Raw genomic sequence first — 14,048 nt, 5'->3', positions numbered from 1 at the left:
CTCTGTGCTGAAAGCAGTTAATGAATCCATCTGAGGACATTTTTGAGCAATACACATTGTGAGATGAGAACATTTAGTAGTCACTATATATGGCATGAATACATTCCGGAGAGTGTAATACAAATACTTGTTAGTATGAGCTACAAAGACATGTATCAGAGTGGTAGCCGTGTTAGTCTGTATCAGCAAAAAGAACGAGGAGTACTTGTGGCACCTTAGGGTTGTCTATTTTAGTTATTTACATTTGTCTAAAAGTAATTAACTATGCAGGATTACGGCACCTCTACACAACTGAATACATACAAAGAGAGCTATCCATAAAAGATTTTGAATCCTCCCCATCTCAAAATATGAACCTTTCCAGAAAACCCTAGGAAAAAAGTTGAGTCTTACAGCATGCCCTGAATGTCATAACTAAGCCCCTACCTCATTTGCAATATTGTGGAAGTTGTAGATCCCACAACATTAGGCTTCTACTGCAATTTGGATTTTAATTGGCTTACTTTGCACAGTCCACAATTTTGCATGTATTTTGAGTATGCAATTAGTACTGCACTAACATATAATGCCTGTAAAATTTTGAAGGCTAAAGTGGACTGGAGTCGATTTCTACAGCAGTTATGTTAAGACTTTTAATCTTTTAAATTTTATATTGTATGGGTCACTTTCTTTTTTTTAAATGAATGTTTAATATAGTTACAGCAAAATGTCTGGTTATCAAAAAAATTAGCAGGCATAACATAATACTTGAGTGTTTATATCGTTCCAGCAAATTTTTCTTAAACAAGTAGGTCTACTCTGGCTTTTCCAAATTACTGCTATTAATAAATGTCCATTAGTACTTTTCCATGATTTTCCATGTCTTGTTCTCAACTCAACCGTAATTATTTGAATATGATCCCACGATTCAAGTAGGGTCTTAGTTATAATGGTCCAAGCTTTGCTGGACAGGGCTTGGAAAATTAGCCAAATCCAGAGTCAAAGGGCCCCTTAAGAAAAATACCCTTCCTCCATCTCCCTTCTGTTTAAAGTATCAGGCTGTTACCTTGAGGTCTCCCACTGAACACCACTGTAGCAACTTCACACTGGGAGAGAGGCAGGTCCCAAACCTTTTAGAGTTTTGTAGGTCAAAAGCAACACCTTAAATTCCATCCCAAACTCCTCAGACTCTCGAACACCAACATGCAAACAAGTTGGCAGACAAACTCATTCAGCAGTAACTTCAGCTGCCAGATGACCTTAAGGTGTAAACCAATGTAGAGCACACTGCAATAGTCTAGTATTGAGGTGACAGTGACAGGGACAACTGTAATGAGGTCTCAGAATTGGAAAGCAAATGTTGCACCCTCCTTGCCAAACGCAGAAGGGAAAAAGCAATTTGGCCACAGCTGCTATTGGGGTATCCAGCGGCTGTCTAAGACCTAACAGAGTCCCTAAATGGCAAACAAGAGTATAAATGGGAGGTGCACTCCCTCGACCAAGCAGACTGATAATCGCTACCATTCTTTCCAGTTGCTTCCCCCAACTTTCCAGCATTACCTTGTTCTTATCTGAGTCGAGCCTCTGCCAGCCAGCTTTCATCCATGCCCCAATCTTTGCCAGATGTTGAGCAAGAGTACTTCATGAGGAGTCTATAAGTCAAGACTGTATGCCTTTCTAAAAGGTACGCTCTTAGGCTGGACGCAGGAATTCACTAGGTGTAATTCTCTGACCTGTCTTATGCAGTAGGTAAGACTGGATTACCATAATGGTCCCTTCTGGCTTTAAAACTCCATGAAGTGGTTCAGCTGCACCAACTGGACTGGAAAAGATGAGGTATTAAGTTTTCAGTCATCAAGATCCACTAACTGGAAGCAGAAGTTAGACAAATTCAGACTAGACATAACACAAATTTTTACCAGTAAGGGTAATTAACCACCAGAACAACTTACCTGGGCCACAGTGAATTCTCCATCACTTCGAATCTATAAAGCAAGACTGGGTGTCTTTCACTCAGCAACATGCTCTAGCTCAGCCAGAAGTGATGAACTTGATGCAGGAATCACCAGGAGAGATTCTCTAGCCAGGATTGCGCAGGCGGCCAAACTGGCGGATCATAATGGTATAATCCCAAACTATAAAATTGTTACCTTCACTAGGGTAACACTGTGTTCGTCCACTACTCTTACCACCAGTGACCACTGAAGTGAACTTTGCAAGTCTAAGCAGGAAAAAAGGGACTGATCCAACCATGGAAAAGAGAATACCGGTTAGAGAAACTGTAAAGAAGTGACCGAGCAGCAGGAGGCAGTATGGCTCATCTGGAAATGCTCCAGTGGAAGTGACACTAAAGATGAAAGAATTGAACTGGAGATTCTAGTATGTTAGTGTAAATGTAGAGTTAACCAGTGGGTATCTATGGAGGCCAGGGATGGAGGAATAGCAGGAGGAGGAGAATTTACTGTGTGACACTACATAAAGGAAATGGGAACTCAAAAAATGTTGATTTAGGAATGGTGCAAAGATAAGCATGATACCTGTACAAGTCAATGACAGCCTGGCAAGCATCAATCACCCTTAGTGAATGGAGGAGGAGTTACTGTGAATGAACACCTTAAGCTCCTCCTCTTCCCTTCTCCCCCACAACAGGCACTCGTTTACTTTCTCAATGGCTACCTCTCACTCTCCAAGTCAAACTCCCTGCTTTGCCCATGTTAGTCTCCTCTCTACCAGCCATGATGGTAATCAACAACTCCATTCCAGCCTATCTACCCCAGTATATTTGGATCTTAACTAATCAGAGCACCAGCTAAGATATCCAGTACTGAAGGATTCAGAGTAGCAGCTGTGTTAGTCTGTATTCGCAAAAAGAAAAGGAGTACTTCTGGCACCTTAGAGACTAACCAATTTATTTGAGCATAAGCTTTCGTGAGCTACAGCTCACTTCATTGGATGCTCAAATAAACTGGTTAGTCTCTAAGGTGCCACAAGTACTCCTTTTCTTTTTGTGAGTACCTGAAGGAGCAGCTCAGTCTAGGACTGACTCCAGGCAACAGTCCTAACATACCCAAGATTGCCAGCCCCAGAGGTTCTCCCTATCTCATGCAAACCATATACATCTTCCTTCCCACCAGGAACAATCTGCTTTCCAAAGGGTTAAACCTACCTGTACCAGACTAGGTGGATGATGAAGGCCTTGAGTCACATGTGCTTGGAACAATGGGAAACAAGAAGCTTATCCAGCTGTGCAGGGGGAGGTGGCTGGTTGGTTATGTCATGATGAATTAGCAGGGAAGGTTCTGATCTAACTGAAGCAGGAACTGCTGTAACGCAGCAAACCCAGGATACATTCGAATCCAGCTCTGAAAGGAGAAGGCAGGCAGTGAGTGGGAGGGAAGAGATGAACACAACAAATCAGTGTGAACTTGCTGGGTCAGTGCTGACCCAAGATGTACCTTTGCAAGCTGAGAGAAGAAAGATAGAGAGGCTATCAGCCCCAGATGTTGAAGGAAGAGTGGAGAGTGTTTACTGATATTGCTGTTCCAGGCTATATTCCTGCTGTTGGGCACATCTGGACTCTGGCTATTTTGGGGAAAGTGAACTAGTTCAGGAGCTGTAAGTGTCAGTTTGCTGGTGTATAAAAAAAGGCTACAAAAGACAGACAGCAAAGTACAATGTTTTAGCAGAGACACTGTTACCTCAGCTGTACCAGAACATGGAAGGTGCAGAACTAGCTGTGCTAAGGCAGGTAAGGAGATGTAAATAGAAATGTGTAAGGAGGGTAGGGTAAGATCCAAATATCCTGGGGTAGGTAGGTTGGAATGGAGCTGTTGATGGGCAACATGGGCAACACAAGTGGGTGCAGAGTCATCTCTGCCAGGGCAAGTCCAGAGCAGATCCTGCCGTTCCTGGGGAAGGGGATGCAGATCCAGCTCTGTCTGTGGAAAAGAGGATGTCAATACAGCTGCTCCTTGGGAAGAGTGTGACAATCGAGCTATGCCCGTGGAAGAGGGATGGCACATCACACTAACTCTGCAAGCCAGGAAGTAAGGCGAGGCTGTATCACAGCAAGTGGAGAGAGGAAAACACAGCTGTGCTCATAGGGATGTACAGGGAGGGTAGTTTAATACCCAGCTGTGTTGAGGCCAGCAGGGTGCTCGCTGACGATCCAGATGTTCCAAGAGCAGATGGACCGAGAGGAGAGGATGTTCATGTAGCAGTACTAAGTCAGATGAGCAGAGCAGCGGTGTTCAGCCTGCTCTGTCATGGCAAAAGAACCAACTCTGCCAGGGCTGAAGAGCAGGGCATGGGTCCAGATCCAGCACTGCCAAAACAAGGTATGGGCTAACAGGCAGAAATGGAGATGGGCAGGTAGAAAATGTGCAGCACTAAGGCAGACTGTGCAAGAGACCAAGGTATGGACCATGCAATGTGTGGTGCCATTTTGGAATAAGTGAGCAGCAATATCTGGTCAGAGCCACAATGTGCCAAAGCAGCTGCTTGGCAGAGCCAAGCAGGGGAAAGCGGACAGGGGACATGGGACAGTGTGGGCAGATGGACTTGTTAACAGTGCCCAGCAGTAGATCCAGAAATAATTAGGAGGATCTGGGCAGTACCACATAGTGGACAGTGGCATGAACTGAAGCAGCGCCATGTAAGGCCAGGTGAACAATGCCAAGGCAGAAGCAAGTGAAAGTGCCAGGCCTGGCAGGCAGGGAGCAAGGCTTGTAAGGTGGAGGCATATAGTAACAAACTGCAGACCGAAGGGCCGTGCTAGGCAAGGAGGGTGCCAAGGTTGAAAGAACAGGAAGCAGTGCTAAGAGTCCCTTTCCGAAGGCAGGAGTGAGTGCCAGGCTAAGGGCAGAACTAGGGGTATCACACAGCAGAGGTACAGTGCTGGACTGAGGGTAGTGCTAGGGGTCTCTCCAGGGGATGGGGGCAGTGCCCAGCCTAAGGCAATGCTAGAGAGGGGTCTGTCTCCTAGGGCCAGAGGGCAGTGCAAGCTGAGAGCAATTCCAAGCGGGGAGTCTCTCCCCAAGGGAACGGGGGCAGTGCTGGATAGAGGGCAGTGCAGGGGGTGGGGATGGGGTATCTCTACCCCAGGGCAGGTGGGGGTAGTACCAGGCATGTCTCTCTTCCAGGGCAGGTGGGAGCAGTAGCACCGCCAGACTGAGCAGGGGCAGGAGAATTAAGCTATCTCAAGGCAAAGGCAGACCCAGCCCCCAGGGTATGTCTCAGGGGCAGGGAACAGTGCCATGTAGGAGAAGATATATCACAAAAATGGGGGTCTCCCCCAGAGGCACTGCTGGGGCTGTGAGGAAGTGGTGCTGGATCTCTCCTAACGCCAGGGGAGCAAGCATTGGGACTGGTCGAGGTCAATCTTTCCTAGCAGGGGGCAGTTCATTTGTCCCAGGAGGAGCCAGTAGGTAGCAGCTGGTCTCACCTGAGGGAAGTAGGACACAGTGCCTGAGGTGAGGGGGTGGTCGGTCTCCCCCAGTGGGGGGCCGGGGAGTGGGCAGTATCCAGGACTGGGGACAAGGGAAGGGGCTGGGGTGGTCTCCCTGACAGGGGAATCGGCTGGAGGGTCAGTTTCCCTCGGCAGGGGGCAGAGGAAGGGGTGGTGGGGGTCAGTCTCCCCCTACCAGAGGAAGGGGTTGAGGGATCAGTCTCCCCCAGCAGGGAGCAAGGGAAGGAGTTGGGGGTTGGACTTCCCCAGCGGGCTCAGGGAAAGAGGGCAGTAGGCAGGGCTGGGGGCCAGGAGGTCGGTCTCCCCGACAGGGGACAGGAAGGGGGCAGTACCCAGGAGTGTGGGGGGCGGTCTCCCCAGAGGGGGGCGGCGGGGGGCAGTGCCCGAGGCTGGGGGGGGCGGATCTCCCCGGAGGGGCGCAGCGGGGGGCAGTGCCCGGGGCTGGGGGGGGCGGGTCTCCCTGGAGGGGCGCGGCGGGGGGCAGTGCCCGGGGCTGGGGGGGCGGGTCTCCCCAGAGGGGCGCGGCGGGGGGCAGTGCCCGGGGCTGGGGGGGGCGGATCTCCCCGGAGGGGCGCGGCGGGGGGCAGTGCCCGGGGCTGGGGGGGCGGATCTCCCCGGAGGGGCGCGGCGGGGGGGCAGTGCCCGGGGCTGGGGGGGGCGGATCTCCCCGGAGGGGGGTGGCGGGGGGCAGTGCCCGGGGCTGGGGGGGCCGGTCTCCCCAGAGGGGGGCGGCGGGGGGCAGTGCCCGAGGCTGGGGGGGCGGATCTCCCCGGAGGGGCGCGGCGGGGGGCAGTGCCCGGGGCTGGGGGGGCCGGTCTCCCCAGAGGGGGGCGGCGGGGGGCAGTGCCCGGGGCTGGGGGGGGCGGATCTCCCCGGAGGGGCGCGGCGGGGGGCAGTGCCCGGGGCTGGGGGGCCGGTCTCCCGAAGGGGCGCGGCGGGGGGCAGTGCCCGGGGCTGGGGGGGCCGGTCTCCCCAGAGGGGCGCGGCGGGGGGCAGTGCCCGGGACTGGGGGGGCCGGTCTCCCCAGAGGGGGGCGGCGGGGGGCAGTGCCCGGGGCTGGGGGGGGGGCGGATCTCCCTGGAGGGGCGCGGCGGGGGGCAGTGCCCGGGACTGGGGGGGCCGGTCTCCCCAGAGGGGGGCAGCGGGGGGCAGTGCCCGAGGCTTGGGGGGCGAGTCGGTCTCCCACAAAGGAGAGGCTGGGGGGGGGCAAGGGAAGGAGCCGGGGGCGGCGGGACCCCTCCCACTCCCACTCCCACTCCCCCTCACCCTCACCCTCACCCTCACGTCCATGCTCCTCCCCGCCGGTCCCGGACTCTCCCGCTCCCGGGGCCGCGGCTCCGCTCCCGGGGCCTGCGGGCGCCTGCGCGGCGATGCGGGGAGCGGCGGGCGGCAGGGAGCGTCTGCAAAGTGCGGCCGTCAGGGATCGGGGTAAAGAGCCTCCCGCGCCACGGAGCCGAGCGGGAGCGCGGGAACCTCCCGTCCCGGCCGGGCACTGACACCCCTCCCGTCCTCTCCCCCGCCCTGCCCCCCTCGGCCGGGCACTGACACCCCTCCCCTCCTCCCCCTCCCCCAGCCCTGCCCCCCTCGGCCGGGCACTGACACCCCTCCCCTCCTCCCCCTCCCCCGCCCTGCCCCCCTCGACCGGGCACTGACACCCATCCCCTCCCCCAGCCCTGCCCCCCTCGGCCGGGCACTGACACCCCTCCCCTCCTCCCCCTCCCCCGCCCTGCCCCCCTCGGCCGGACACTGACACCCCTCCCCCTCCCCCGCCCTGCCCCCCTCGGCCGGGCACTGACACCCCTCCCCCGCCCTGCCCCCCTCGGCCGGGCACTGACACCCCTCCCCTCCTCCCCCTCCCCCAGCCCCCTCGGCCGGGCACTGACACCCATCCCCTCCCCCGCCCTGCCCCCCTCGACCGGGCACTGACACCTCTCCCCCTCCCCCGCCCTGCCCCCCTCGGCCGGGCACTGACACCCCTCCCCTCCTCCCCCTCCCCCAGCCCCCTCGGCCGGGCACTGACACCCATCCCCTCCCCCGCCCTGCCCCCCTCGACCGGGCACTGACACCTCTCCCCCTCCCCCGCCCTGCCCCCCTCGGCCGGGCACTGACACCCCTCCCCCGCCCTGCCCCCCTCGGCCGGGCACTGACACCCCTCCCCCTCCCCCAGCCCCCTCGGCCGGGCACTGACACCCCTCCCCCTCCCTCAGCCCCCTCGGCCGGGCACTGACACCCGTCCCCTCCCCTCTCCTCCCCCGCTCTGCCCCCCTCGGCCGGGCACTGACACCCCTCCCCGCCCCCCTCGGCGGAGCACTGACACCCCTCCCTCTTCCACACCCCTGCCCCCTCGGCCGGGCACTGACACCCCTCCCCCTCCCCCAGCACCGCCCCCCTCGGCCGGGCACTGGCACCCCTCCCCCTTCCACACCCGCTTCCTCCTCAGCCCGGTACTGACACCCCTCCCCTTCCCCAGCCCTGCCCCCCTCGGTCAGGCACTGACACCCCTCCCTCAGCCCCTGCCCCCCTCACCCGGGCACTGACATCCCTCCCCTCCCCTCCCCCAGCCCTGTCCCCCTCAGCCAGGTATTGACACCCCTTCCCTCCCAGCCTCTGACCCCTCAGCTGGGCACGGAGACCCCTCCCTTAGCCCTGCCCCCCTCACCCGGGCACTGACACTCCTCCCCACCACACCCACTGAGCCCCCTTCAACCGAGCACTGACATCCCCCTTGTGACGAAGTGGGACTCTTCTTAATGTTTCCTCTGAATAGTGTGGGGGTGCCTCAGTTTCCCCTAGGCAGTTCTTAAGTATCTAGGTGGTGGGGTAAGGGTGTATGATCATTGCAGAGCCCTAGAGGGCCGGTGTGTGCAGGAGTCTGGACACAGAGAACGGCCGACACCCTGTTTCCTGGCAACTGATGGCCTGGGCCCTTCCCCCCTGCCAGGTGAGAGCTAAAGGGTTGGAGAACAAAGGAATCAGGTGACCTCCTGGCCCGGGAAAGGAACAAAGCCCAGAGGAGGAGGGGCTGGAGGGAGTTTCAGTTTGGGGCTGGCTGGGACATGGAGTGAAGTGCAGACGTGGTTGTCTGGCTCACTGCCCCCCAGAATGGACCCAGCTGAGGGGTCCCGTTCTCTGCACCTGCAAGCTCTGTTTTAGACCATGTTCCTGTCGTCTAATAAACCTTCTGTTTTACTGGCTGGCTGAGAGTCCCGTCTGACTGCGGAGTTGGGGTGCAGGACCCTCTGGCTTCCCCAGGAGCCCCACCTGAGTGGACTCACTGGGGGGAAGCGCACGGAGGGGCAGAGGATGCTGAATGCTCCGAGGTCAGACCCAGGAAGGTGGAAGCTGTGTGAGCTGTGTGTCCTGAAGACAGGCTGCTCACAGAAAGGCGACTACCCCAGAGTCCTGACTGGCTTCATGGGGAGCAGTTCCAGAGCATCGCCCAGGAACTCCGTGCACACTCCTGCACACACCGGCCCTCTAGGGCTCTGCAATGATCATACACCCTTACCCCACCACCTAGATACTTAAGAACTGCCTAGGGGAAACTGAGGCACCCCCACACTATTCAGAGGAAACATTAAGAAGAGTCCCACTTCGTCACACCCCTGCCCCCCAACATCCCCTCTGCCCCCCTTAGCCAGGGGCTGGGGACTCACACCCCTCCCCCACCTCCATGCCTCACACAGGGACCAGGCCCTGACAACTCTTCCTTCCCTCACATCTCCTCCCTGTCCCCCAGGGACTGGGCACCACCCACACCCTTGCCACTCCCTGTCCCTCTCCCCTCCAGGGACTGGCATCAACACCCCTCTCCCCATACTCCCTGGCCCCCTGCCAGAGACCAGGCACTAACATGTCTCCCCTGACACGGTCCAGGTGCCAACACACAAACCCCTGCCAGGGACCAGGCTCTGACAACACAGCTGCACCATCCCTCCCTCCCTGACCACCAAGCAGGCACCAACTGCTCCCCACCCACGCCACAGATATACAGGATTTGTGCTATCCCCCAGCTTTTACACAGTTCTTTGGAGGAACCCCCTCAGTGTGCCAGACCCCACTCTCCCTTAAGGGTAGGCCACGAGGCCTGAATGCCTCCAAGACTGAGGCCTGGTCTACACTACAGAGTTAGGTCAACACAAGGCAGCTTACATAGACCTAATTATTCAGTGTCTGCACTAGACCTAATTATAGAGTGCAGTGCAGTGTCTACACTAGACCTAATTATTCCGTGGCTGCACTAGAGTGCAGCTTCTGCCCTGTTACCCTGTCCCCTGCTACACCAACATAATAACTCCACCTCCACGAGAGACATAGCACTTATGTCACTGTAGTTCGGGCGACACAGTATCTGTGTAGACACTGTGTTACTTACACAGCCTGTTGGCTGCCAGCCCCCAGTGAGGCTGACAGCTGGAGCCCTCCCTTCTGCTCCAGCACCCACAGTTTTAGCCCTCCCTTCTGCCCCGGCATCAATGGGGGGGGGGACTGTGAGCCCATGCCCTGCTGACAACTTGGGCTGTCAGTGCAAGGGTTGGGGGGCAGATGTGAGTCCCGTGCCAGGTTGACAGCTCAGGCTGTCAGTACTGGGGGGCGAGCAATGAGCCCCATGCCCAGCTGATAGTTTGGGCTGTCAGCACTGGGATGGGAGGGAGGGGGCTGTTGTGAGCCTGCGTCTAGCTGACAGCTTGAGCTGTCAGTGCTGGGGTAGCTGTGACCTTCATGCAGAGCTGCTGGGCTCCAGCTCTCAGCGTCCCACAATGCCCCACCTCAGTTGGTGAAAGTGCTCCTGGTGAGGACACGCACCACCCACAGAAGGAGCAAATGTGGACGTGAACCATCACTTTAATTGCTGTGGTGCCTGTATGTCGACTAAGTCAACTTAATTTTGTAGTGTAGACCAGCCCTGAGCCTCTGGGCTCCATCATTCCTGTTTCACACTGTGTGCTCTACCCAGCAAGTCCAACTGAGGTAGACTCATATTCAGAGATTTTTACAGTCTTTGGGGATCAATGTACCTCAGCAAGTATTTGACGTGACACCAGACAGCCTTTTGCAAACAGAGCAGGGTTTATTAGTCAACTGGAATGCAGCAATGGGAAATCCTTGGGTTAGCACAGATAAGCAAAGATAAAAACATAGTCCATCTTACCCAAGTCAGCACTACACACAGCTGCTGTGGACTCTTTTTGTTGTCTCTTTCCTCTTGTCTCCATGTCAGTCTCAAGTAAGAGTCAACAAAAGGATTCCACAGTCAGGAGCAACAGAGATTAGCAAACTGTGAAAGGGAGTGAGCTGACCACAGGAACCATCAAAAACCTAAGGAAGAGCAGTGAAAACACCAGGTGGAAGAGTGGAAAAACCATGAAAAGCACCATCAGTATAAACTGCACGTGGAGAGAAGCAGAAGAGCAAAAGGTCCCATAGAAGGATAAGGAGGGTGAGACCAAGGGAAGCCAATTCTGCAGGAAGCCTTGATATCAAATTGTTTCCCCAATTTAAAGAGATAGAGGGAGGAATATAGGTGACTTTAAAAGGCTTGGAGTACTTGTGGCACCTTAGAGACTAACCAATTTATTTGAGCATAAGCTTTCATGAGCTACAGCTCACTTCATCGGATGCATACTGTGGAAAATACAGAAGATGTTTTTATACTCACAGACCATGAAAAAATGGGTATTTATCACTACAAAAGGTTTTCTCTCCCCTCACCCCACTCTCCTGCTGGTAATAGCTTATCTAAAGTGATCACTCTCCTTACAATGTGTATGATAATCAAGGTGGGCCATTTCCAGCACAAATCCAGGTCCCCCCCCCCCGCCCCCACTCTCCTGTTGGTAATAGCTTATCTAAAGTGATCACTCTTCTTACAATAAGAAAAGGAGGACTTGTGGCACCTTAGAGACTAACCAATTTATTTGAGCATGAGCTTTCGTGAGCTACAGCTCACTTCATCAGATGTGATGAACATCTGATGAAGTGAGCTGTAGCTCACGAAAGCTCATGCTCAAATAAATTGGTTAGTCTCTAAGGTGCCACAAGTCCTCCTTTTCTTTTTGCGAATACAGACTAACACGGCTGTTCCTCTGAAACCTCTTCTTACAATGTGTATGATAATCAAGGTGGGCCATTTCCAGCAAAAATCCAGGGTTTAACAAGAACGTCTGAGGAACGGGGGTGGGGTGGTGGGGGGCGGAGGGAGGAATAAACAAGGGGAAATAGGTTTGAATAGAGACTGGGAATGGTTGATTCATTATAAAAAGTAACCTAAGTTAACTGTATCCAATTTGCAAATTAATTCCAATTCAGCAGTCTCTCGTTGGAGTCTGTTTTTGAAGTTTTTTTGTTGAAGGATAGTCACTTTGAGATCAGAAATCAAGTGACCAGAGAGATTGAAGTGTTCTCCGACTGGTTTATGAATGTTATAATTCTTGACATCTGATTTGTGTCCATTTATTCTTTTACGTAGAGACTGTCCAGTTTGACCAATGTACATGGCAGAGGGGCATTGCTGGCACATGATGGCATATATCACATTGGTAGGTGTGCAGGTGAACGAGCCTCTGATAGTGTGGCTGATGTTATTAGGCCCTGTGGTGGTGTCCCCTGAATAGATATGTGGACACAGTTGGCAACGGGCTATGTTGCAAGGATAGGTTCCTGGGTTAGTGGTTCTGTTGTGTGGTATGTGGTTGCTGGTGAGTATTCGCTTCAGGTTGGGGGGCTGTCTGTAGGCAACGACTGGCCTGTCTCCCAAGATTTGTGAGAGTGTTGGGTCATCCTTCAGGATAGGTTGTAGATCCTTGATAATGCGTTGGAGGGGTTTTAGTTGGGGGCTGAAGGTGACGGCTAGTGGCGTTCTGTTATTTTCTTTGTTAGGCCTGTCCTGTAATAGGTGACTTCTGGGAACTCTTCTGGCTCTATCAATCTGTTTCTTCACTTCCGCAGGTGGGTATTGTAGTTGTAAGAATGCTTGATAGAGATCTTATAGGTGTTTGTCTCTGTCTGAGGGGTTGGAGCAAATGCGGTTGTATCACAGAGCTTGGCTGTAGACAATGGATCGTGTGGTGTGGTCAGGGTGAAAGCTGGAGGCATGTAGCTAGGAATAGCGGTCAGTAGGCTTCCGGTATAGGGTGGTGTTTATGTGACCATCATTTATTAGCACTGTAGTGTCCAGGAAGTGGATCTCTTGTGTGGACTGGACCAGGCGGAGGTTGATGGTGGGATGGAAATTGTTGAAATCATGGTGGAATTCCTCAAGGGCTTCTTTTCCATGGGTCTAGATGATGAAGATCTCATCAATATAGCGCAAGTAGAGTAGGGGCGTTAGGGGACGAGAGCTGAGGAAGCGCTGTTCTAAGTCAGCCATAAAAATGTTGGCATACTGTGGGGCCATGCGGGTACCCATAGCAGTGCCGCTGATTTGAAGGTAAACATTGTCCCCAAATGTAAAATAGTTATGGGTAAGGACAAAGTCACAAAGTTCAGCCACCAGGTTAGCCATGACATTATCGGGGATAGTGTTCTTGACGGCTTGTAGTTCATCTTTGTGTGGAATGTTGGTGTAGAGGGCTTCTGCATCCATAGTGGCCAGGATGGTGTTATCAGGAAGATCACCGATGGATTGTAATTTCCTCAGGAAGTCAGTGGTGTCTCGAAGGTAGCTGGGAGTGCTGGTAACGTAGGGCCTGAGGAGGGAGTCTACATAGCCAGACAATCCTGCTGTCAGGGTGCCAATGCCTGAGATGATGGGGTGCCCAGGATTTCCAGGTTTATGGATCTTGGGTAGTAGCTCATGAAAGCTTATGCTCAAATAAATTGGTTAGTCTCTAAGGTTCCACAAGTACTCCTTTTCTTTTTGTGAATACTGACTAACACGGCTGTTACTCTGAAACCTTTAAAAGGCTTGTGATTTGAATAAGGTTGGTTCTGCAGACCAGCTCCGTTGTTTGACTTTCTGACAGGCTCCCAAAACGATAAGAGGTGTATAGGCAGATGGACAGAGTTGATACAGAGGACTATGAACAGTTAAAAAGACTCTCTTGCTTAAGTTTGAAGTAACACTTGAGGCTTATAGGAAAAATTTTCAGGGTGTGCAAAAGAAATAGGATGTGATATATATAGAAGCTGTTCACCCAGATGGGAGAATATCTCCACAAAAGAGGTAGCAGTGCGATGGCAGGTTTATATGACCTGATCGGGTTAAAGCAATTCTATGAGAATGTTCCCATAAGGGATTGGTCGAAGCATGGGTCCTGGAAAGGGCATCAGTGTAGATGCCCCAAATTGGAGGGAGCAGCCAACCCCAGAAGACCCCCGCTGAGGGATCTTAGGGTATGTCTACACAGCCTGGTAGTAAGCCTCCCATCCTGGGTCAAGAGACTTGGGTCCACAATTAATAGCTGTGAAGACATTGTGGCTTGGGCTCTGAAGTCTAGAGAAGACAGTGGGGTTCAGAGTCCGAACTCCAGACCAAGCCACAACTTCAAAATGCTGTCTACACTCTGTTGACCTGGGCTGGGAGGCTCACTGCCACGGGCTGTGTAGCTATACCTCAAAGATCTGAGGTGTAGTATATGTAGGAAAACACTGCATAAGTGGG

The 14,048-nt window shown here is 53.9% G+C and overlaps 1 protein-coding gene across 11 annotated transcripts in view; it reads right to left on the bottom strand.

The window, feature by feature from the left end:
- Positions 1 to 6,872, bottom strand: part of SMARCD3 (SWI/SNF related BAF chromatin remodeling complex subunit D3) — a 225,019-nt gene extending 218,147 nt beyond the window's left edge. For 3 of the 11 annotated variants that reach the window (XM_078851901.1, XM_078851902.1, XM_078851900.1), the window contains exons 1-2: positions 6,725 to 6,871; positions 3,146 to 3,341 (exon numbers count right to left, since the gene is read on the bottom strand). Coding sequence is in view for 3 of the 11 variants with exons in the window: in XM_078851894.1 (XP_078708020.1) it covers positions 1,540 to 1,581 (42 nt within the window). In the remaining 8 variants the exon portion in view is untranslated. Of the gene's footprint in view, positions 1 to 1,539; positions 1,802 to 3,145; positions 3,342 to 6,718 lie in introns of all 11 variants that reach the window. The other 8 variants (XM_078851895.1, XM_078851892.1, XM_078851898.1 and 5 more) reach the window with 5 other exon arrangements.
- Between the last annotated feature and the right edge of the window lie 7,176 nt (positions 6,873 to 14,048).

Source organism: Lepidochelys kempii, chromosome 2 (genome assembly GCF_965140285.1).
Source record: "Lepidochelys kempii isolate rLepKem1 chromosome 2, rLepKem1.hap1, whole genome shotgun sequence".
Classification (NCBI taxonomy): domain Eukaryota; kingdom Metazoa; phylum Chordata; order Testudines; family Cheloniidae; genus Lepidochelys; species Lepidochelys kempii.
The sequence above is the reverse complement of the archived record's forward strand: the minus strand, read 5'-3'. Positions and strand labels throughout refer to the sequence as shown.